This window comes from Marmota flaviventris, chromosome 10, assembly GCF_047511675.1.
Source record: "Marmota flaviventris isolate mMarFla1 chromosome 10, mMarFla1.hap1, whole genome shotgun sequence".
In the NCBI taxonomy this organism is placed as follows: domain Eukaryota; kingdom Metazoa; phylum Chordata; class Mammalia; order Rodentia; family Sciuridae; genus Marmota; species Marmota flaviventris.
This window is the reverse complement of record NC_092507.1, coordinates 110,331,555-110,354,450: the sequence shown is the minus strand read 5'-3', so window position 1 is coordinate 110,354,450 and position 22,896 is coordinate 110,331,555. Positions and strand designations below refer to the sequence as shown.

At 40.8% G+C, this 22,896-nt stretch overlaps 1 protein-coding gene across 1 annotated transcript; it reads left to right on the top strand.

Annotated features, from left to right (window-relative positions):
• The first annotated feature begins 261 nt into the window (after positions 1-261).
• Positions 262-21,344, top strand: Hmgcs2 (3-hydroxy-3-methylglutaryl-CoA synthase 2). The gene is made up of 10 exons (XM_027940274.2): positions 262-410; positions 7,148-7,602; positions 10,501-10,626; positions 11,189-11,353; positions 13,164-13,326; positions 15,258-15,428; positions 16,606-16,712; positions 17,272-17,397; positions 18,859-18,967; positions 20,945-21,344. Exons 1-9 carry the CDS (start codon positions 307-309, stop codon positions 18,963-18,965), a joined length of 1,524 nt encoding a protein of 507 aa, XP_027796075.1. The 5' UTR covers positions 262-306; the 3' UTR covers positions 18,966-18,967; positions 20,945-21,344.
• The last annotated feature ends 1,552 nt before the right edge of the window (positions 21,345-22,896 follow it).

Genomic DNA, 22,896 nt, shown 5'->3' with positions numbered 1-22,896 from the left:
CAAAACCTCCCTATTAGGTAGCTGGACAAAAACAAAGCTCCCAGGAGAGACTGAGAAAGGAAGAACCATTCCCACACACACCCAGGAATAGGGCAACTGTGTACATGTTGGACAGATGATGTTTTTCTTTGACTCACCCATGTTCTGAGGGAGACCTTTGGCCCAGTTTTAGAAGCAGGCTGAGCCAAGCTGAGGCGGGGCTTCCTGAGGCAGAAGTTCTAGGGCTCTATAAAGCCCAACCAATCTTTGCTGGGCATCTCTCCCAAGGACTGTGAACTGTTAGCTTGTCTGCTTGCTTCTCTGGAAATGCAGCGGCTGTTGACTCCAGTGAGGCGGGTCTTGCAGGTGGGAAGAGTGATGCAGGAGGCTTCCCTCACACCTGCTCGCCTGCTCCCAGCAGCCCACCAAAGGTGAGTCGCCTTCTCCCCAGGGTCTGAACAGATTACTGTTTGAGAAGTAATCTGTCAAAAGATTACTAGAATCCCAGTCAAAAGTTGGCAAGATTTGTGCACAGCCTTAGAGAAGCAGCTTATCAGCGTCTCAGTTACCTCATCCTTAAACAGACAGGTCCATTTCTACTCTAGAATTGGAGGACCCCAAACCCCTGACACATGCTGTTTGGGGACAATAGCATCGTTTACCCTGCCAGCTGCAACAAACAGCAAAATTATCAGTATCAGGATCCACGTCTCTCTCTCCTCTCCTCTACTCTTTGACTACTACCCCTGTCCTGCTCCTGACAAGCCCCTCAGGATTATGCAACTACCATATTAGTAAGACCACTGAATTTAAGTTGCTTCAGCAAAATGCAAAGTGGACTGAGGATAAGAAGCTGTGCTTCTTGGTGCTCTAATTTTATACAAGGGGGAAATGAAATGTAAAGATAAAGCATGTAACTTGTTTACGTGTGTGCATGCATGTGCTTGGGCAAGAAGAATACACATATTTCTTTTCTTTGTAGATATCTACTCAGTCTCTTCTAAGTGTCTGCAATCTCCCAGTGATGATGGTAACAGCTGTAATTAGTGCCTTGGGCTTCCAGCCAACTGTGTGTTATTATCGAGTCCCCAAATCATCAACTACATCTCAGGACTAGCCCTATCTTTTCTTGAATTTTTACTCAGCACTCCATACATACTGAAGACGTAGAAAAAAGATTTTGTGCTAGTGTCTTCTCTTACCTGACACTGGGAACCTGCATACATGGATATGGTGGGGGGAGAGGCTAATGCTCATTAGCCCCCTTATTTTCCTCATGACTTCATCATCATTTACATCCCTCCTATCCCACCCACCTTTGCCAAACCATTACATACCCCAGCTCAGAATTTAACTTGTCTCTGTATTTGTAGAGAAGCAATTAGCATGGGTTTGCCTATTTAAATAAGCAACAGTTGGCCAGTAACCAAAAGACAAACCTCAGTCCTCAGTGTTCAGATATCTTTGACTCAAACTCTTAGAATCCTCATTTGCATCTAACTCCATTATCTGTGGTCTGAACTAATACCAAGAATGCTCATAATGGGTCACATTTTCTCCAAATATCTAGCTCCTCTAATCCAACCTGTTCAGTTTTAAGTCCAACCCAAGAACTATTCCTGCCTTAGTATCTGCTTCTCTGCTTCTAAAGAAGTTAAGCAAGGTCATGGCCCCAACTGTCTTATGTTTCTCACTATTGTTCCCTCCTCCCCTACCCACCCTCCTCTCCAGGTTCTGTCTGTTCCATCGCCCCTGCTGTGACAACGACCCTTTCATCTCCTTCCAATTCTTCATCAGCAGAAACTTCCCCATCCACCAGGGCTGATCTCAAATGCAGCCTCTCTCATGAAGCCTTTCCTTATCTTCCCACACATGCAAATCTCTGCTTCCTTTGAACTGCAGGATTTTGCCCATATCTTTTTTTGTGGTCCTCACCACATTCCACCTGGTAGTTGGGTTATGCACCTGCTCATCTCATTTCTTGCCGGATAAAGGACATCATCATGAACCTTGTCCTCTTTTTTATACAACCCCTTTACCCCCAGGCCAGCAGAGTGCCTGGCCTGTAATAGTTCATTTTGAAGGAGGCAAGATGGAGTAAAGGAAGAAAGGTTTGGTGCACGTTCTTGAAGGAAGTGAAACCAGAACAAACAGATTTTAAATTAGAGTGATTATTTCGCAGAGAAAATGCAAGATTAGAAGGACACTCTTCACTCCAATGTCCTGATGCTTCCGGAAACCTTGAAATAATCTTTGTTTTCAAGCCTCTGAAATCCATGTCCAGAAATTGTCCTACTAAGACAATTACAAAGATACCAAATGACTGGTTCTTGGAAACTCTCCTTGAGCCACAGATTGCTAGTTGGGAAAAGAGGAAGGAAGTCAGCCTAGGAGAGGCAGAGTGAGAAGGAAGCTGGGGAAAGCCAGCCATGTTGGCAGCTTCAAGGACTGGCTAACCATTAGCTCCTAGGTACTGGGAAGCTCCTCCATAAATATTTGAAAGTACAAATTCCATTTATTTGGGGGGCACCAAATAAATAGGGCAGATAAATGAACTGCAAACCTGTCCTGACAGATATTGATGAGCATGTTATCACTTTGCCTGCTGTCTTGTGATCACAGGATCCAGCTTTGCCTCCCAGCAGTCCCTCAAAGTGACCTTCCTGAATCTGGTGCTTCCAGAGGCACAGAATCCTGAAATGAGGAATAGAACCATTTAATATAAGCTACAGCTCTTATGGCATAGAGATAATGTTATAAGTCAGGAACCCAAGGAAGTGAAGGGATGGAATATTTCTAACACATGAAAAACTATGATGTTCCCCTGAGCACATGATTTCACCAAGGTGTGCCCTGATTTCACCATCTGTACAGTAAAGAGTGTCACTGAAGTGTCCAGTGCTCAAGTGCTTTCCCCACGGGAGCCTGTGGGAAGTGGACTTGGTGAGCTCTACACTTGCAGCTGGGAGGAGAAACTTCAAATTTTTCACCAAGAGAATTGGAGAGTCAGGCTGAAGAGAAATGTATTGGGTCCAGAAAGGAAACAGATTCTCTTCCCTCTTCTACTGACCCCCATTTTTCTCTCTGCCCTCTGTGATCTTGCAGGTGGCTTGCTCCACTATGTGTTGATCTGTGACAATGTCTGCCTCTTCCTGGGCACACAGGATGTCTGGTTCACTATTGTCTGTCAGCCCTGGGTTGAGTGTCCCCAAAAGCAGACAGGATGGAATAAGCAGAAAATGTCCTTAAAGAGCAGGAAAATGGTGATTATGTTCTTGAGTGGGAAAAAGAAAAAAGGAGGAAAGGGGGAAGTAATAAGAGTGACATTTTAAAAACTGAGTGACATTGTTCTCTTTTGGAGTTTTGATAAAATTTAATGGTGAAGCCAAGTATGGCTTTTTTATTTGTTGGGAGACTTTTTACTACTTATTCATCCTTATTACTTGAAACTGGTTTCTTCAGGTTTTCTTTGTCCACATGGTTCAATTTTAGTAGGTTGTATGTGTCCAGAAATTTGTCAGTTTGTTCTAGGTTTTCCAGTTTGTTGACCTGTAGATGTTCATAATAATCCCTAATGATCCTTTGTATTCCTGTGGTGTTCGATGATGTGATATCTTCTTTTCCATCTCTGATTTTATTTATTTGGGTCTTCTCTATTTTTTCTTGGTTAGTCTAGCTAAAGGTTTGTGAATCTTATTTTTCTTTTCAAAAAACCAACTCTATGTTTTATTCATCTTTTGTATTTTTTTAAGTCTTTATTTCACTTATTTCTGCTCTCGATATCTAATTTGGGGTTTGGTTTGTTATTGCCTCCCCAATTTCTTCAGTTGTGTCATTGGATTGTTCATTTGGAATATTTCTGTTGGTTTGATGTAGGCATTTATTGCTGTAAACGTTATCCTTAGTACCACTCTTGCTGTATATTTTCATTTTCATTTGTTTCAAGAAATTTTAAAATTTCCCTTTTGATTTCTCCATTGACCTACTGCTCATTCAAGAGGATGTTGTTTAATTTCCATGTAGTTGTACAATTTCTAAGGAGCCTCCTACTGTTGATTTCTAGTATGATTCCATGTAGTTTTACAATTTCTAAGGAGCCTCCTGCTGTTGATTTCTAGTATTATTCCATGTGGTTAGAGAAGATACGTGCTATGATTTCAAGTTTTTTGAATTCATTAAAACTGATTTTGTTTGCTTATAATAAAGGTCTACCCTGGAGAATGTGCCAGATACTGATGTGAAGAATGTGTATTCTGCAGCCAAAATATCCTATAAATGTCTCTTAAATTTATTTGGGCCATAGTCTAGTTTTAACTGTGTTGTTTCTTTGTTCCCTTTTTTTTTGTCTGGGTCATTTGTCCATGGATGAATGTGGGGAGGTGAAGTTGCCCATTATTGTTGTGTTATAGTCGATTTCTCCTTTTTGATCTAATAGTGTTTGCTTTATACAACTGAGTGCTCCTGAATTGGGTTCATATATATTCAAAATTATCTCCTCTTATTGAATTGATTCCCTTATTGTATAGTGAGCCTCGATAGCACTTTCTACAAATTTTGACTTATAGTCAGTTCCATCTGGTAATTTTGGTTTCCTGATTAGTTTTGGTTTCCATTTACATTGTACATCTTTTTCTATGCTTTCACAGTCAGTTGATTTGTGTATTTCCTGGTGAAGAGAGTTTCTTTTACAGAGCATATCATTGAATTTTGTTTTTGTTAAATCTATTCAGCCCGTCTATATCTTTTAATTTAGAAATTAAATATTTCCATTCAAGGTTACCGTTGATAAGCAAAAGCATTTTGTTAATTTTTTCTGGTCATTTTGTCTATTGTTTGATGTTTTTCCATATTGATAGGGTTTTATTCTCTTTTGTGTATCTGCTCTACTATGAAGTTTTGTACTTCTGGATATTTTCATAGTAGTGGTTATCACTTCACTTCTAGTGTAGGACTCTCTTCAGCATTCTTTATGGGGCTAATCTGGTGGTGATAAATACACTCAAGTTTTGTTGTTGTTTGGAAAGACTTTATTTTTTTTCCCTTTTGAAGGATACCTTTGCTGGTTATAGTACACTTGGTTGGCAATTTATCAGATTTCTCTAGCTCATGTTTCTGCTGAGAAATATGTTTTTGGTCTAATGGAGACTTCCTTATATGTAACTTGACACATTTCTCTTGCTGTTTGTGTGTGTGTGTTTGTCCAATCCACTAGGGGTGCTTTGAGTTTTCTGAATCTGAACATTCACATGTTTTCCAAGATTTTGTCAGTTTCATTTTATAGAATAGATTTCCTGGGTCATTTCTTGTCTCTTATCCTGGAACACCCATAATGCAAAAGTTTGCTGGCATATACATCACATAAGTCTCAAAGGCTTTCTTCATTAATTTTTGTTTCTCTTCCTCCTCCTTCTCCTCCTCCTCATCCTTCTTCTTCCTCTCATCCTCCTCCTCTTCCTCCCCCTCCTTCTTCTTCTCTGTGTTATTTTAAAAGACCTGTATTTTCAGGTTCAGAAATTATTACATTATTTCTTCTCACTATTATGCTGTTGAGGCTCTCAATTATATTTTTATATTTTTAGCTCCAATATTCTCCTTTGGGTTTTTTAAAACGATCTTACCTCTTTGTTGGATTTCTCATTTATGTCATGAATTATCTCTCTAATTTCATTGAATTGTCTATATTCTTTTGTATCTCATAAAGTTTCCTTAAAAATCATTGTTTTTTATTCTTTTTCAGGCAATTCATTATTTTCCTTTTCTTTGGGGTTTGTTTCCAGAGTTATTTTGTTCCTTTACACATGTCACATTACCTTGGTTTTCATGCTTCCAGTGTCCCTACATTGGTATTTGTGCATCTGGTGGATCAAGAAACTGTGACTTTCATGGTAAAAGACTTATCTCCTCATTGTGTGTCACATGGTATTGGTTAGATATGCTGAACTGGGTTGGTTCTAGGTGGGCACTTTAATGTAGTGACTATTGTAGCTTCATCAGCTGTAATTAATGTCAGTGATATCATTGGGCTATAGCAGTTACAGGATCATATCATTAGATGGTAAGGAGCAGTTCTAGGTTTGGTGCTCTGTGTGTGTGTGGTGGTGTGGGGGGCTTCTGTTAGTTTCCACAGATGATGTGGGGACAAGTTCACTCTGCAGGGCCGAGGCATGTGTGGCACTGCATGTTCAGAAGTGAGGTGGGTTGCTTGCCAATATCTGATGACTACACAAGACCTGAGCAGTACCAGTGAGCCCAGACAGGGCACCTGTAAGGGCTAAAGGCTATGGATGTCATTATGTGATCTCCAGTCTGCTTATCTGCTTCTCAGGGTTTTAGTGAGCTCAGCTGAACTTCTCAACTATTTCTTGAGGGCTTCAGGAAGATAGGTAGGGCCACCTGGCTGCTTCCCAGGGCCTTTGTGAGATGAGCCACTTAGGGATGACTATTTACCCATCTGCTTCCTAGGGCTGAAAGTGGGTAAACAGGGCCACACAGCTGTTTAACTGGATTGGGCTGGCCAAGCTGATGGGGGCAGTTGCCCAGCAGTTTCATAGAACCTGAATTGGGCAGGATCTCAAGGTAACACTATGCAGCAGGAGCATGGGTGAGGGAAGGCACTGTGTGAATGGGGCTCTTTCTTTGGGGCAGTATAGGAGTGTAATAAACCAGCAATGCTATACACTTGGCTAAGAGTCTGCAAGGGCTACAGACTTTTCCAATAGCAAATATCATAAGATAAGTTAGGATTTCTGGTTGCCTCCTGCTTACCCTTTCCCCACTGAGTAAAAGCCCTCTTTGTTCAGGGTGGATAGAAAGATAGGTGCTATTGTTTAGTTCCCCTCTTCATAAGGTTATCATGTATCTCCATGCTCTGCAATGTCTTTGCCACATTCCCATTTCACACTAGCATTCTTCTATCTAAAATATGCCCATAAAATTGCTAGTTTTTCCTTGTAGAGGGAAGCACCCATGTACTCCTAGTCAACCATCTTGATGATGTCACCTCCCTAGTAGAAGTATTAATTCAACAGAAAATACTAAACTTTTACTTATTTGATAACATAGCTTCAAAACATACTAAAACATGAATTTAATGGTTGCTATAATACTGTTTCTTGAGGAAATTGGCTGCAGACTATTAGAGGAATTATGATTGCTGTCTTCACCACAGGTTTTCCAGTCTCTCTGCCGTCCCCCTGGCCAAAACAGATACTTGGCCAAAAGATGTGGGCATCCTTGCCATGGAGGTCTACTTCCCAGCCCAATACGTGGACCAGACTGACTTGGAGAAGTACAACAATGTGGAGGCAGGGAAGTACACAGTGGGCTTGGGCCAAACTCATATGGGCTTTTGCTCAGTCCAGGAGGACATCAACTCCCTCTGTCTGACAGTGGTACAACGGCTGATGGAGCGCACACAGCTCCCATGGGATGCTGTGGGCCGGCTGGAAGTGGGCACGGAGACCATCATTGACAAGTCCAAGGCTGTCAAGACAGTGCTCATGGAACTCTTCCAGGATTCTGGCAACACTGACATTGAGGGCATAGATACCACCAATGCATGCTATGGTGGCACTGCCTCCCTCTTCAATGCTGCCAACTGGATGGAGTCCAGCTACTGGGATGGTAAGTGCCTTCCAGGGGCATTATGTAAGAAAGGAGCTTGGGTTGGAGGCTGAATCTGATTTGTTCTTAATTCCTCAGGGGGCTTCATCTCAGGAGGGAAAGATAACTCATTCACATAGCTGCTGTTATCATCCAACAGCCACAGTGTAAATAACCACTTAGACGTGGATAGCTTTATACAGTTAGTCAGGTAGCGAGTTCACATAGCTGTTCATTTACTCCTTACAGCAGAGGAGGATGTGGGTGTTACATCTCAGACAATAAAATGAAAGATCTGATAGCTAACCTGCAGGGAGAGCAGAGGCAAGACACAAATCCAATCCAATATATTTCTCCCTTTACTGTACCTATTTCTCTTAAATATTTCCTAAGTCTCTGAGAGATTGGTGATGGTGAAAGGTTCATACAAATTTATATAGTAGAGAAAAAAATTCTATGGCAGAGAATCACAGGAAAAACTGTTAGCATAATATTTTGCTCTTTCTCTCTTGCTTGACTCCTAGGATATTGATTTTGCTTAATTTATTAACAATACCTTGTGTCTTATTTATATCTTCCCTCAAAGCTAAACTGGAGGAATACCACCAGTTGTGATAGGACAAAAATCACAAAGGGAAACAGTACAAGATGAAAGCTGGAAACCCTAGCTCTCTCAGTAATTGCTGACAAATCCCTTCACCTCTTGGAACCTCAGGGTTCTTATTTGCCTATCTGCCTTGCAGGGCTGGTAAGAAACTTTGAATAAAATAATCCACATGTATATGAAACACAGTAACTTGCCCATCAAGGTACTCTGTTTGCTGAGCTTAAAACTAGGACTAAAAACCTTGAGAACCATTGTCAACGTTAATTATTATAAGAATAATCATAAAATTTTGATGTTGATGGGAGTTTAGAAGTTTCTTTCTTTTTTGAAGCGGGGGTGGGGGGGGCGGTTACTGGGGACTAAACTCAGGGGCACTGGACCACTGAGCCACATCCCCAGCCCTATTTTGTATTTTATTTAGAGACAGGGTCTCACTGAGTTGCTTAGTGCCTCACTGTTGCTGAGGCTGGCTTTGAACTCGCCATCCTCCTGCCTCAGCCTCACAAGCTGCTGGGATTACAGGCATACACCACTGTGCCTGGCTGCATCATTTTTAAAAAAGCTACATAGTATATTCTATTGATGGATATGGCAAACTTTATTTAATTCATTTTATACTGATGGCTATTTAGATTTTTATAATTAAAGTTTTATAATTAAAGTTTTTTTAACACTTTACAATAGCTTTACATGCAGAAGTATGGTATAAAAATAGAATTCCAAAAGTTGAATTGTGGGATATATCTATTTAAAGATTTGTTTAAAATGTACCAAATTGATCTACAAAATATTGGGTTAAACTGCATTTCTACAATACATGTTTTCAAGCCTTTTCAACTTTGTCAATTTAATAATTAAAATCATAGTGATTTCTATTTGCTTTTCTTGTATTATAAGATACCTTGAATATTTTTTACAGTATTACAGGCCATTGTTATAAGACCTTTATAAATGAAGGAAAATAGGTATTGTTGTTTGTAAATCTTGTAAATATTTTACAAGTTATTTTCTTTTTACTTTGTTTCTGATAGAAGTATTGCTTTTTAGGTAGTCAGATTCTAGTGTTTTTCTGAATTGTTTCTAAGATTTTTCCTATAGTTTCTCAATTTTGCATAATGTATGTGGAAATATATATATATACATGAATACATATGTGTGTGTAAACACATATACACACACATGTACACACACCACTCGGGGGAAAAAGCAAAACTTTTTGTTGGGATTGTTTTGATTCTTAAGAGAAGGTCCTTGGACTTCACGAATGTGGGTAGGTATCCTCACTCTGAATCTTTATCTTACCATTTAGCTATGTGGTTTTGGACAAGTGACTGAAGTTCTTAGGGCCTCAGTTTCTTCACCTATAAAGAGGAGTTTATTATATCTGCTATATAGGATTATCGTGAGGTTTAAATTATATGAAAATCTTGTTTCCAACACAGGATTGGGGTGAATGTTGGGGGCTTACTCATGGGTTAGATAGAACACTAAAATCCCTAACATGTCTGTCCTATAGTTTTGATATTTTTTTTTTTTTTTTTGTGGTGCTGGGGATTGAACCCACAGCTTTGTGCATGCAAGGCAAGCACTCTTATCAACTGAGCTATATTCCCAGCCCTAGATTTGACTTTTGATGACAGTACTTCTATTGGATAAGAGTGGAATGAATAATATTCTGTCACAGAGTTAGGTACTGTGAATCATTTGCAGGAATTGTGGTTATTCAACATAAACTCTTCAGGGTACATGGTTTTAGGATCCAGTCAGAACTTGGTTTGACTCTTGAATTCTATATATGTCGACCTGAGACAAATTACTTAATGTTTTTGGAGGGCAACATCTTCATCCATGAGTGTAGATATTAACCGCCTCATTAGGCATTTTGAAGAACTGTTTAAAGGTAACTTTTGTCTAGCTGGTATTTTAAATGTTAGTTTCCCTCCCTATTTCTTGGCCTTCCTTCTATGATTTGGGAGATAGTTCAGGATTGTGGAGGGTTATAAGGTGATTGATATGAATGTAAGTTGTCTCCACAAGTGCCAGTAAATAATTTTTTTATTAAATTCAGGAGCAGAATTCTGAATAAATGAGCATTCAGCAGCTAGAATGCAAGGCCACTGAGTTTTGACTTTGCATTTCAAATCCATCATGAGTTTTGCTACAGTATAAACTTCATAGGATTGGGAATTTTTTGTTTTGTTTTGTTTTGTTTCCTCTATTTCCAGTTCCTAAATTTGTGCCTGGCACATGGTAGGCACTCAGTCTATTCTAGATTTGTCAGTGATAAAATGACTTCTTGCCTGTCTTTGCAGGTCGCTATGCACTAGTGGTCTGTGGAGACATCGCCGTCTATCCCAATGGTAATGCTCGCCCCACAGGTGGGGCTGGAGCTGTGGCAATGCTGATTGGGCCCAAGGCCCCGCTAGCCCTGGAGCAAGGTTTGTAGTAATCTGTAACCAAGAGATTGTGCATGGCATAGCCAAACCCATAGATCCTAATCCCAAATTGCTACTCAGGGAAGTGGTATGGGTTTGAGGATGGTGTCGCCTGCCTCCAAAATTCTGTTCTTGGGAGCAGAAGGTGGGGAGGAAGAGAAAAGGGGAATCAGAGAGGTTTCTTCTTCTACATCATCGTGCGTTAGGATAATGATGCATGCAATGAGTGGTGCAGATGCTGATGAAGAAAACCTAGGGAACTAAACTGGGTATTGGCAAGAAAGAAGAGAACTGGATACGAAGTAAATCTTCCTTTGAGAATTCTGACTTCTATTCCAGGTTTTCATAAGCCCACATAGATGGAGTGAGGGAACTGTAAACCTCATTTATGTAAAGACAACCGTCTTTCAGCTCCTTTGGAATATGTAAGAGATTTGAGTAGGCATGGTCTTGGCAGGGGAGACGAATAAAACACAGGGAGATCCTTTCACACGGTTCTCCCATCCTTTCTGTGTAAGGTGACCTGCACTGTGTGGTCTCTGAAGCCCTCTGTGTGCCTTTACAGGGCTTAGGGGAACCCATATGGAGAATGCATATGACTTCTACAAGCCGAATTTGGCCTCAGAGTACCCGATGGTGGACGGGAAACTGTCCATCCAGTGCTACTTGAGGGCCTTGGATCGATGTTACACATCATACCGCCAGAAAATCCAAAAACAGTGGAAGCAAGGTAAGGGATTCAGAGAGCAGAAAGCGAGGGGCTCTATTTCCATGAGCCAAGAGTGTGTAAAAAGCTTAAGATTAGGTTTCTTTTCTCCTTCCCTGAAAATGATGTCAAGAAAAATATTTTAAATCCCCTTCTAGACTCTTCCTGGGTCTGTGCAAAAATCCATTTGAAGGTCATTCAAATTCAAGTACAAAATTGCCTATAACTTAAGGTTAAAAAAATTAATAAAATAAGCAATCCAGGGCTAAAGCCACAAATATGAAACCAGTGCGTCCCCTATCTGGGAAGATACTCGTAAGAAAGAGTGGCCACATCCTTCTGGGATTGGGATTTATTTCTGTTTAAGTCAGGTGTGATTTGATTCTTGGTTTGTAGTTTTCTGTTTGTTTGCTGAACCCAGAGGTACTTAACCACTGAGCCACATACCCAGAACATTTTATTTTTTTATTTTGGGATATTTAGCCCATCCAGTGTAAAATTGCTGCTGACTAATTGCTCTCACCTCTTTTAAGTTGCTCAGGGCCTTACTAAGTTGCTGAGGCTGGCTTTGAATTTATAATCCTCCTGCCTCAGCCTCCTGAGCTGCTGGGATTATAGACGTGCGCCACTGTGCCTGGTTTGGTTTCTAGTTTGTAGTTTGATTGATGTTGAAAAGTCTTACTTACATTTTAAAAATATTAAGTGTTACCAGTGATTTTTCTCTGGAGGATGACATTACAGGTTGATTTTTTTTATATTCACCTGAATACTTTCTGAATTTTCCTGTTAAAAATATGCACTTGCTTTGATACTCAGAAGATGAGTATTTTTTTAAATGCAGAAAAATCCACTTTTTGGAAAAGTATTATTACCAGTTTAGTTATAGCTAAATGGGCGTTGGTAAAAACAGGTTTAAGGTGAGAGAAGACATGAACTTAAGCATCAGAGTGCAACTTCTTTTTTGCTCCTTTCCACTGACCTGGATGGGTACTGCCTACCACAGGTGATACCCATGGGTAAGGAGTTGACTCGTCTTTACCTTTGCCCATCCACTATAAAATTGCTGTTGACTAATTGCTCTCATCTCTTTTAGATTCTTATGGCATTTTAATTTTGCTCCTTGTTCTTATAAGAAGTTTGAATGGATGCTGCTTTGAATCATAGCACTGAACTTTAAACTTCCTTAAGGGCAGAAGTTGCATTATCCTCCTATTTAGAATAAGAGGGACAGACTGTAGTATACAAGCTGAGATACCTGAGCCAGAATTCAAAACCAACCTTTTTCCAGTGGAATGGCCCTGGACATATCACTTAATAACTTAGAGATTGTTTCTCTGGAAAATGATACAACACAATGTTGATTTAGTGACAGCATCTGCCATAGAGGTTAGCAATGGTAGACACAAAGACCTTTCTTTCCCTTCTTTCACATAATAATACATGTAAGATAAGCGAATAGCTGAATGCAGTGGTGCACACCTATAATCCCAGTGACTCAGGGGCTGAGGCAAGAAGATTGCAAGTTTGAGGCCAGCCTAAGCAATTTAGAGAGACCCTGTTTCAAAAATAAAAAAATAAAAAGGGCTGGGGATGTGGCTGAGTGGTAAAGCAGCCCTGGTTTCAATCCCTGGTAACAAAATAATAATAATAATAATAATAATAATAATAATAATAATAATAATAATAATAATAGAACAAGCTTCATGTGCATATGCTGGAGGTAGGAGCTAGTTCCCTGGGAGGCTTAGAGTCCTTTGGACAGTTAGAGCTCAGAGAGTAGATCTATGTGGTGCATCATCATGTCACCTCCTTGCTGTCACACTTACTTTTCCAGCTGGCATCGACCGGCCTTTCACCCTGGATGATTTACAGTATATGATCTTTCACACACCCTTTTGCAAGATGGTCCAGAAATCTCTGGCTCGCCTGATGTTCAATGACTTCCGATCATCCAGTGGTGACACCCAGGCTTTATATCAGGGGCTGGAGGCCTTTAGGTAAGCCCTTTATGGGGAGCCAGGAGGCTGGCAAGGGGTGAGCCAAGGGGAGGACTCCCCACTCCCTGAGTCTGGACTACAGGCATTATTGTGGGGGAGCAAATGGCAATCCTACAGTGCAACAGAGAGGCTGTCAGGCTCTGACGTGGAGAGAGAGGTGGGCTAAATCTGCATGGGGCCCTCCTTGGGTTATCTGAGGGGAGCATGCAGGGTTTACCTGCACCTCTGCATCTAGTGACTAAAAGAAGCCAAAGAGAATAAGAAAAGGGGATGGGGAAACGGAGTGTGGCCATTTATTCAATTGATAGATATTTTCTGAACATGTGATATGTGCTAGACATTGTACTTACTGTGACTCCATGATGCTTTCCTAGGAGGGATCTCATAGTCTACATAGACACAGATGCACAGAAGCAAATAATCATAGAACAGGATGGTAACCCAGGTGTAAGGTCCCATTCTCACTTGTCTTAATGTCTTGCTTGTGCCTCAATTTCTCATCTACAAAATGAACATAATTCAGCTCACCCCCTAGATGTCAAAAAGCAAGAAAAATGCTATTTATCGGCACTCTACTCTATGGTATTTAGAAAAGACGTATCTGTGGTATGAGAATTCTCACTGAGGAGGGAATCTTTCTCTTCTTGGTGTCTGTTTATGTCAAGTTTTGAAATACCCACATCTTCCTCGATTGCTTACTACTACAAAACCTGACACTAAAACATCAGAATTAGCACAAGCACAGCTTCTGAGACCAGTCCTATCAAAACAAAGTGTCACATATACAAAAGAGAATGGCTTAATATCTTTAATATATAAAGATCTCATCAATAATAATGAACAAAAGATATGAACAAAACATTTCCTCAAAGAAGAAATGCATATCATCATATTTTAAAATGTCTATGCTTAATAGTAAAAAAAAATGTAAGCAGGTTACCATGGTCTTTAAAAAATCTGAATACCTAGAACTGATGAGGCTATGGGAAAACGAATAACAGTGAATTGAAAGCTGATACAATATTTTGAGGAGTAATGGAGAACATGGAGCAAAAAGTCTTATAGATGTGCATAGTTGTTGTCTTATTAATTCCATATGTTAAAAGAGCATGTAGCTATCACTGTAATATTTTAACTAGTGAGGAACAGGAGTAGGGAGATTGGTTAAAGTAGGATATACCTTGTCATGGACCCTGCAATGCTTAAAAATAATGTTATAGGACTGGAGGTATAGTTCAGTGTGCTTAGCATATGCAAGGCCCTTTGTTCAATCTCCAGCTCCAAATAATAGCAACAAGAATAATAATGATAATGTTATAGAAGGTGATTTAATGCCATGGAGATACACACACACACACACACACGCACACACATATAAATAAATTAAATCTATCTATATCTCTCTATATATATCAATCCATACCTGTCTATATGTATATATCTATATTATAAATATCTAAATCTATATAACAATTTCCTCCCCTGGAAAATGATACAACACAGATTGATTTAGAGAATGCATCTGTCATAGAGGTTGGCCATAGTATATATAAAGATGTTCTTTCCCTTCTTTCCCTGTATATGAAGATACTTAGTAAATGTACAAAAATGAATGGACAAAGCTTATGATTGTTTGCTAACTATATATCCTGAGTTAAGAAGGCTTGCTAAACAGAATGTGTCATATGATTTTATTCCTGATTTTCTAATAGACTTTTATGAAAGGAGAAATTGATTCCACAAGAAAAATAAGCCATAAATTCTATGAATAGTAGAACTGTTAGTGCTGTGTTTTCTTTGAGATTTTCTGTATGTCTGAGTATTGCAATAAAAATACGTACCCCAAAGCCTCCTTTCCAGGCGCTGTTTCTTTCCCCCTTGTACCCTCTCCCCTCCTGTGACCTCTGAACTGCTACCTCTGCTCCCTCCAGGGAGCTAAAGCTGGAAGACACCTACACCAACAAGGACCTGGACAAAGCACTTCTAAAGGCCTCTCTGGACACGTTCAACAAAAAAACCAAGGCCTCCCTTTACCTTTCCACACACAACGGGAACATGTACACCTCGTCCCTATACGGGTGCCTGGCCTCACTTCTGTCCCAGTGAGTACTTCTTCTGGCCCACCTCACACTCTCCTATCCCCTGGTCTGAGGAGACAACCAAATCCGGTTCCTCTTCTGGTTCAGACTTAAAAGGAAGGAAGGGAGAGAAGTGGGAGGAAAGGAAGAAGGAAAGAAGATGAAAGAAACTTGCTTTGAAGGAGTCTGTATAGGCAGACTTACTATTTGTGTTAAATAGTGATCTCCAAAGTGTATTGCAAGGGATTGCTATATAAGATCACCTTGGGCATAGCACAAAAATAGAAGTTGGGTACATATTTTCATTTCATTTACTTATATACTCTATATTTAGGAGAAATTATGGGTTAATAGGCTCTAGCTTTAGAGCCCACAACCTGGATTCAAATCTAGAAACTTCGACCTTGAAAACAATACTTAACCTGGGTCAGGCATGGTGACTTATTCCTATAGTTCCAGCTACTTGCAATACTGAGGCAGGAGGATTGCTTGAGCCCAGGAGTTCAAGGTCAGGGGACCTGGGCAACGTAGAGACCTTGTTTCAAAAAAAGCAGCAAAAACAACCAAAAAAGTAATACTGTATGTGTCTCACTTTCCATACCTGTGAAATATGTATAACAATACCTGCTTTTAAAGTTTGAATGAGAATAAAAACTACATTTTGGGGGGCGTCTAAAAACAAAACTACAATTCTCAGCAGACTCAAATGTTAGCTGTTTTTCTTTTCTATTTTATGAGGTTTATAGGAAAACATTGCATATGACATAGAAAAAAATATTTATGGGGGAGCTTGATTAAATTTTTACTGATGGGGGTGATCAAAAATCTGAGTCCATTACCAGTCAACTGGGAGCCTTAAGGGTGAGTCCAGGGGCCTGCTTCCACCTGGATGCACCTTCACTGAATCCTGCTTGTCATCATGAGAGGGGAGTAGTTCCTTTTACACCTGAAATTCTGTTGTGCTCCTTGTGCCTTATATGTTTTGGATTTTGCTGGCTCTCCTTTTGGCAAGGTTTCCTACATCTGGGCCTGTCCCCAGGATCTACCAAAAGGCCCTCTTTGTGTGCAGCTCTAGGAGAGCATTTCTAGTTGCATGAGGTACACGGGGACAAGATTGGGCTGATAGGCAGATCGTTTTTTTTATTTGAAGTGTCAAATATAATGCTGGCGTGTCATTTGTTTTAATTTCTTTCCCCTGCAGTCACTCTGCTCAGGACTTGGCTGGCTCCAGGATTGGTGCCTTCTCCTATGGCTCTGGCTTAGCAGCAAGTTTTTTTTCATTTCGAGTGTCCCAAGATGCTTCTCCAGGTGAGTCTTCCATCTTCATCAGCCACTCCTGACAAGATTCATCTCGTGAAAGAAGCCATCTTCTGCCTCACCCCTGCTGGAGGCTGTTATGTTTTGATTAAAACCAAATAAAAGACCATTGAAGATATTTAAGCAAGGGAGTAAGTTTGTGTTATTTATGTATTTACAGCACTTCCCTAGCTACTATTTAGAGACTAGGTGAGAAAGAATAAAGGTGAGTATAGGGAGACCAGTTAGAGTATTCCTGTGTGATAGTCTAGGCGAGAGTTAATAGTGGTTTAGTTGCAACTAGCTAGAGACAAGTTGCTGGATTTGAGATTTCCAGTAAGTGTTTGTTGATTACTTTATGATTGGTATAATCCAGGACGCACATCCAAGCACATCTAAGATCTAACCTAAACTAAGTGAGTTTGTCTGCCTGTGTGTTGTTTATCATTTCCTGATAGTCAAAGGGACACTAAGACACTTCCCCCAGGGTGCAAGCTACCACAGAACCTAGCACTGTTCTAGCGTATGATGACAGTAAAGAAGGCCTAACAATCTTTCTTTGGCTCCCCAGGTTCCCCACTAGACACACTGGTGAATAGCATATCAGACCTGCCAAAACGCCTTGCCTCTCGGAAACGCATGTCTCCCGAGGAATTCACAGAAATTATGAACCAAAGAGAGCAATTCTTCCACAAGGGTAAGGAAGAGGGCAGAAGAGAGGAGGAGGAGGAGAGGCAAGTCCTCTCGTGTTCCAGGCCAGTAGCTTGGGATCCAGGATTCACCAGAAATCTAGCTTATTCCTGGGCCACAGTCCAGACTTTTGTGACATATGATTAGGACAAAATATGTTGTTAAAAGGAGTAAAAACTCCCACCCAGGGGAAGCAGAAGACAGAGTTGGAAAGAAGAAGGAGGCAGCATGGTGCTTCTCAGCACGGATTATAGCTATGCACACTTCACATACCAGACAATATTTTCCCAGGAAAGCTATGATAGTCTTTGAAAATGTTCCTGTTTAAATGTTGCAAGATCCCAGACTTTAAAGCAAGATATCTAAATCTAAACTTGAGCTGTGTCATTTACTATCTCTTTGTCTTTGGGGAAAAATTATTGAACTTTTCTCAGATGTCACATTTCTAAAATCACACTAACTGCAGGATTTTCAAAGAGATTCAATAAATTAATGGACTTAAATAAATTATCAACAAATATCAACAAATATTATTATCTCCTCCCAATGGACCCCTTTCTCCATCAAACATAAAAACCAAAAAAAAAAAAAAAAAGCTCCCCAAAAGCAATAGATGAAAAGGAACAAAAAAAACTGGAGAGATTAGATGGATATTTTCAAACAATGGTAACTAGATATTATCAAGCAAAACTTGAAGCATATGATTTTCAGAGTGGTCTAAAAAGGAGAAAGAATATATGGAACTGGGAATGTTCCAAAGACCTTGACCCAGTGATCATTGATCTCATCTGGAACAGGGACATACTAGAGTGAAGAAAAACAATAAAAATAAAAATTGGCCCCTCTGAGATGCCCATTAATGGAAAAAGCACTAAAGCACTATAATGAACCAGAGCCAGAGATCTTACAACCAGGAAGGTAGTATTTATTAGGGAATAGGATGTTCTGAGATACACATCAACCTACATCCCACTGGCAAAGGGATGGATATGTGAAGATTTTAGTGGATTAAGGGCATGTTTATTGTGGCAAAATGTTAAACTCATATGATGAAATTGTGAATAGCTGGGTAGCCTGAAGTACCTGATCCAAGATGACGCTTCTTTGGTTCTGTGTTCTTTTCTTTTTTGGTACTAGGGATTGAACCCAGAAGGGCTTTATGGCTAAGCTACATCTCCAGGCCTTTTTATTTTTTATTTTGAGATAAGAGTCTTACTAACTTGCTGAGGGTCTTGCTACATCTCTGAGGCTTGCCTTGAATTTGTGATCCTCCTTTCTCAGCCTCCCAAGACCTTGGGATTACAAGAGTGACCACCTTGCCAGGCTGGTCCAGTGTTCTATTTGCTGTATTGAAGGTGACCCTGAGTCGGGATCACTTAATTGTGAACCTGTAGACATTCCTATTAATATTCCTATTAATATTTTCTCTTCCTCTTTGTGAGTCTTGTCCCTTTTCTTCATTCCACAGTAAATTTCTCACCACCTGGAGATACAAACAACCTTTTCCCAGGTACTTGGTACCTAGAGCGAGTGGATGAAATGCATCGCCGAAAGTATGCCCGGCGTCCCATCTAAAGGTGATGAGTGAGAGCTTGCAGGGTTGGTGGTGATGCCTTCCTCTGGTGACATATGAAGTTCTGTTACCAGGAGAGAGAAGATTCATAGCTTCTGATATTATGGGTGGGGGGGGTGGGTTGTACTAGTTGGGAAAATGAAAACTCTAGGAGCTCTTTGCCTTGGAAAGGCAAAAGAGAGGGACATGTTCTGAAATCTTGAATATGAGGAAAAACATCAGACTTGTTTAACTAAAAAAAGAGCCTGAGATAGAGCCTCCTCTAGAGCCTTGATAGAAACAAACTTAGCATCTGTAAGAGGAAGTTGGCAGTGACACTGAACCTAAGGAACTCATTGCTCCAAGGAGACGAAATCAGGGACAAAGATGATGGCTTCAGAAAGGCAATCCATTAATGTGTTGGGGACAGTCACTAAGGAGCTGGGGGATTGTGAGGTTCTCTAGAGCCAGAAGCCTTGGTGGGAGGGAGCTTTAGATTAAAACTATGTGACAATTCTTGGGTTTTACAAGATTCTTTCTGGAGAGAATAAATGAGGCTTGGGACATTAGTGGGATGAGTGTAGGGAGAGAAGAGAGTTTAATAGAAGAGGACTGAGGTGAGAGGAAAAGTGAAAGAATTATTTATTTATGGCATTCAAGTACTCAAAATTGCAATCCTGTAATCCATGTACCCAGTGTATCTGCTTCGGTGTATCTATCAAATAGATACACAGAATGAAAGAACAAGAAGCAATTTCTTTTACAACCCCAAATCTCAATGAATATAATCGCCATACCCAAGTTTTAAAATTATTTTTTTCTGTTCCTTTGGTAAATGAAGTGGGAAGAATAAGAAGTTATGTCAAGGGCAGAGCAGGGAGCAGGAGGAGGAAAGGAAGAAGTCGGTGGATAAGGGAGAGGCACAGATAAGCTTCATGAGAAGAGGCAAGAAAAGTGCAGGACAAGGTCCCGTCAGTTTGACCCTAACCACTGGAGCATTCTCTTGCTTAACCTCCTTAGCTAGGCTGCTGAGGTTCTGTAGCTCAGATGTTAGGGACTGGGCAAAGTGGACAGGGGGACTGACAGGCCAGGGCTGCAGGATGAGGCTGAGAATCAGCTCAGAAGACTTCGGTATAACCAGAGAGTTTGAAATAGAGTTCTTTGGGGACAAATCAATCAGTGGCACAGAGGCAGCTATTAAATGTGTTTAACTAGTTCAGTAGCCAAGAGACAAGAGACAGAGAGAAATTGCTCGTCCCTCTTCCTTTCTGCTTATCTATTGGGATTTTCAAAGGAGAATTTCTTTTTTTTTTTAATTTGTTCTTATTAGTTTAACATGACAGTAGAATGCATGATATATACATGTACATACATCATACATAAATGAAGTGCAACTTCTCCTTTTTCAGATTGTACATGATGTAGATTCACAAAGGGTTGTGTAGTCCCATATGCACATAGGGTAATAATGTCTGATTCATTCTACTGTCATTTCTACCCCCATACCCCCTCCCCTTTCTTCTCTCCCCTCTGCCTAATGCAAAGTACCTCCAAGGAGAATTTCTAAATCAGGCTCCTTACTTCACATGTGTCTAGATGGCCTTGTGCCTATAAAGAGAAAACTGGGGCTCTTGTACTTTTCTCCTGCTGATTATTCACATGAGCAATGAACTCACTGTAATGAGATTTTAGCTAAAATGAAGGTCTTACGTCAGTGTGGAGCTCTGTGGATTTTTTCCTGCACTGTTCCAGCCTGCCTAGGCTGTTCTCCTATCACAAGCAGAGCTTATAAGGGGGACCCCCCCCCTCCAGACTTGGCTATGGATGCTAGGTCCCTCAGGCATTTAGGATTGAAGCTAAACTGGCAGTTAGAGCACCCTAGAACTCAGGATACTGTTAGGGGAGCACCTTTGCACAGCTGTGCCTCAGCCAAGGCATAGGTTCAGGGAGTCAGGGTGCTTAGGATGAGACTCACAATTGAATCATTTTTTTGTTTCTACAGAATCATGGACTGGTTCCTGGGGAAAGTATGCTGGCAGCGCTTCTGCCCACGAATCATATATTTCAAATTCCACCCTTAGCTGGTAAATAAATCAGAAACGACACAGTAGCCCCCATAAGCATTGACCCTGTAGTGAGGGACCATCCTTGGCAGGTTCTTCTACCTTGACTTCCTGCTGCAGTCACTATCACAGGTTCATGGTGCTATGGACCTGGGCCCCTTTTTGAAAGAGGGAGATGGAGGAAAGGGGAGGAGGCCTCTTCCTGAATCCCCGGTCTCCAGAAATGTGGCAGATCAGTTGTCTCCTTCAAGATCCAGATCAAGCTCATTTGTTACAGCTTTGTTATTATTATTATTATTAAACCTCTGTGCTGTTATATTTTTGCTCATTTCTTAAGGTTTCCCATGAATTTCTCAATTTTGTATCTTGTTCTGAGCTAATATATGGCAAATAAAAAAAGTAAGAAGGAGGAAGTGATTCTTGTGTTTTCTGGAACCTAAAACACAAAACACAAACAAGCCAATAGGTACGTCAGCCCACCGGAATAGTCTCGTCCCCTCTATTTCCTTTCCAATGTCCATTTAATTCTGTCATGTGTTGAGTACCATGGAAAATACAAGGTAGATAAATATGGTGACACATAGCTTCCCCCAATTCTCTGCTCTACAATCGTCATCCAGGCAGGGGCCCGCTGGAGCTGTGGATCAGACCTCCATGCCACACCTGGCCAGTGTTAGCTACCATGATCAAAAAAAGAAAATGAAAAAATTTTTATAGGTTTGATGCTTAGCAGGAAAATTTCTATTAAAACAATTTTCCCCTCTTGGATGAGGACACTCCTTTTTCTAGGGTCTTCATAACAAAGGTTCAGGGAGGCGGGGGTTGAACTGAGTAGGGGAAAGAGAGGGACAGGAAGGGGGAGAACAGGGGTTGCAGCCTTTTTTTAAAAAAAAAAAAAAAAAAAAGGCTGTGGAAGAGACAGGTTCTGTTGGTGCAAAGTCAGCTGTCTAGGGAGTCCAAGGGGTACACATGGAAATGAGATGCTGGGCCTTTGCTGTTTTGCTCAAGACTGGTCATGTCACAGTCACCGGCAAATCCATGATAGACATGTTTGAGCAGCTAATCCAGCCTCAACTGTTACTGCCCAGGCCTTGTCAGGTGTTGTTGGAAGACTCCTTAACCAGCTCAGCTGATTAACAGCAGCTCCTCATACTCCCTACTGCCTGTATCCCCTCAGAAAGTTGCTCAGGGGCCCTCAATCCTTGGGCCATCTCTGGCAGAACAATTACCGCCCTTCCTAAGATCTCTGAAGTAGTGTCTGTCTTCAAGGGAGAAAAGTCCATGTTACCCGAGTTCTGAGATGGACAAAATTTAGCCTGACCTTCCATCCAGGCTGGGGCTCTCTGTAAGTTGTTGGTGTTTGGAAAGGCCTCCCTAGTTCTTAGCAACAGGACTTCCCCATTACTCAGTGCGAGGGCCAGGCCTGCCTCCCCTAGGGATCATTTGAACACAACCAAAAATGATCTTAAGAATATTTAGGAACCAGAATATCAGGGCACTGGCCCATCAGGGCACAGAATATCAGTGGACACTGCCTTGGTACACCAGATGAATATCAGCCTTAGATCACATGCAGAGCACTCAGGATGGCCTTGGTCATCACTGTTGGTCACCACCATTGTACCACACATATCTTTGGTCCCCCTCCACTCACCTTTCTAACCATCTTTTATACTGAGCCCTAAGTCTTCCTCCAACAATTCTAGGATCCATTTCATTAAAACTGGCACCTGCCGGGTGTGGTGGCATACACTTGTAATCCCAGCTACTCCAGAAACTCAGGAAAGAGGATCACAAGTTCAAGGTCAGCCTGTCTAAAAATAAGATAAAAATATGTCTGAGTTTTATTTCATGAGTTTCCGATTGTCCTGTCACCATGTGCACCCAAAGA

Excerpts from the sequence above, each read along its gene's own strand:
- Hmgcs2 (XM_027940274.2), top strand. The coding sequence starts at position 307 with ATGCAGCGGCTGTTGACTCCAGTGAGGCGGGTCTTGCAGGTGGGAAGA. Across the intron at positions 15,429-16,605 it reads CTGGCCTCACTTCTGTCCCA|TCACTCTGCTCAGGACTTGG; the intron begins GTGAGTACTTCT and ends TTTCCCCTGCAG. Across the intron at positions 16,713-17,271 it reads GTCCCAAGATGCTTCTCCAG|GTTCCCCACTAGACACACTG; the intron begins GTGAGTCTTCCA and ends TTGGCTCCCCAG.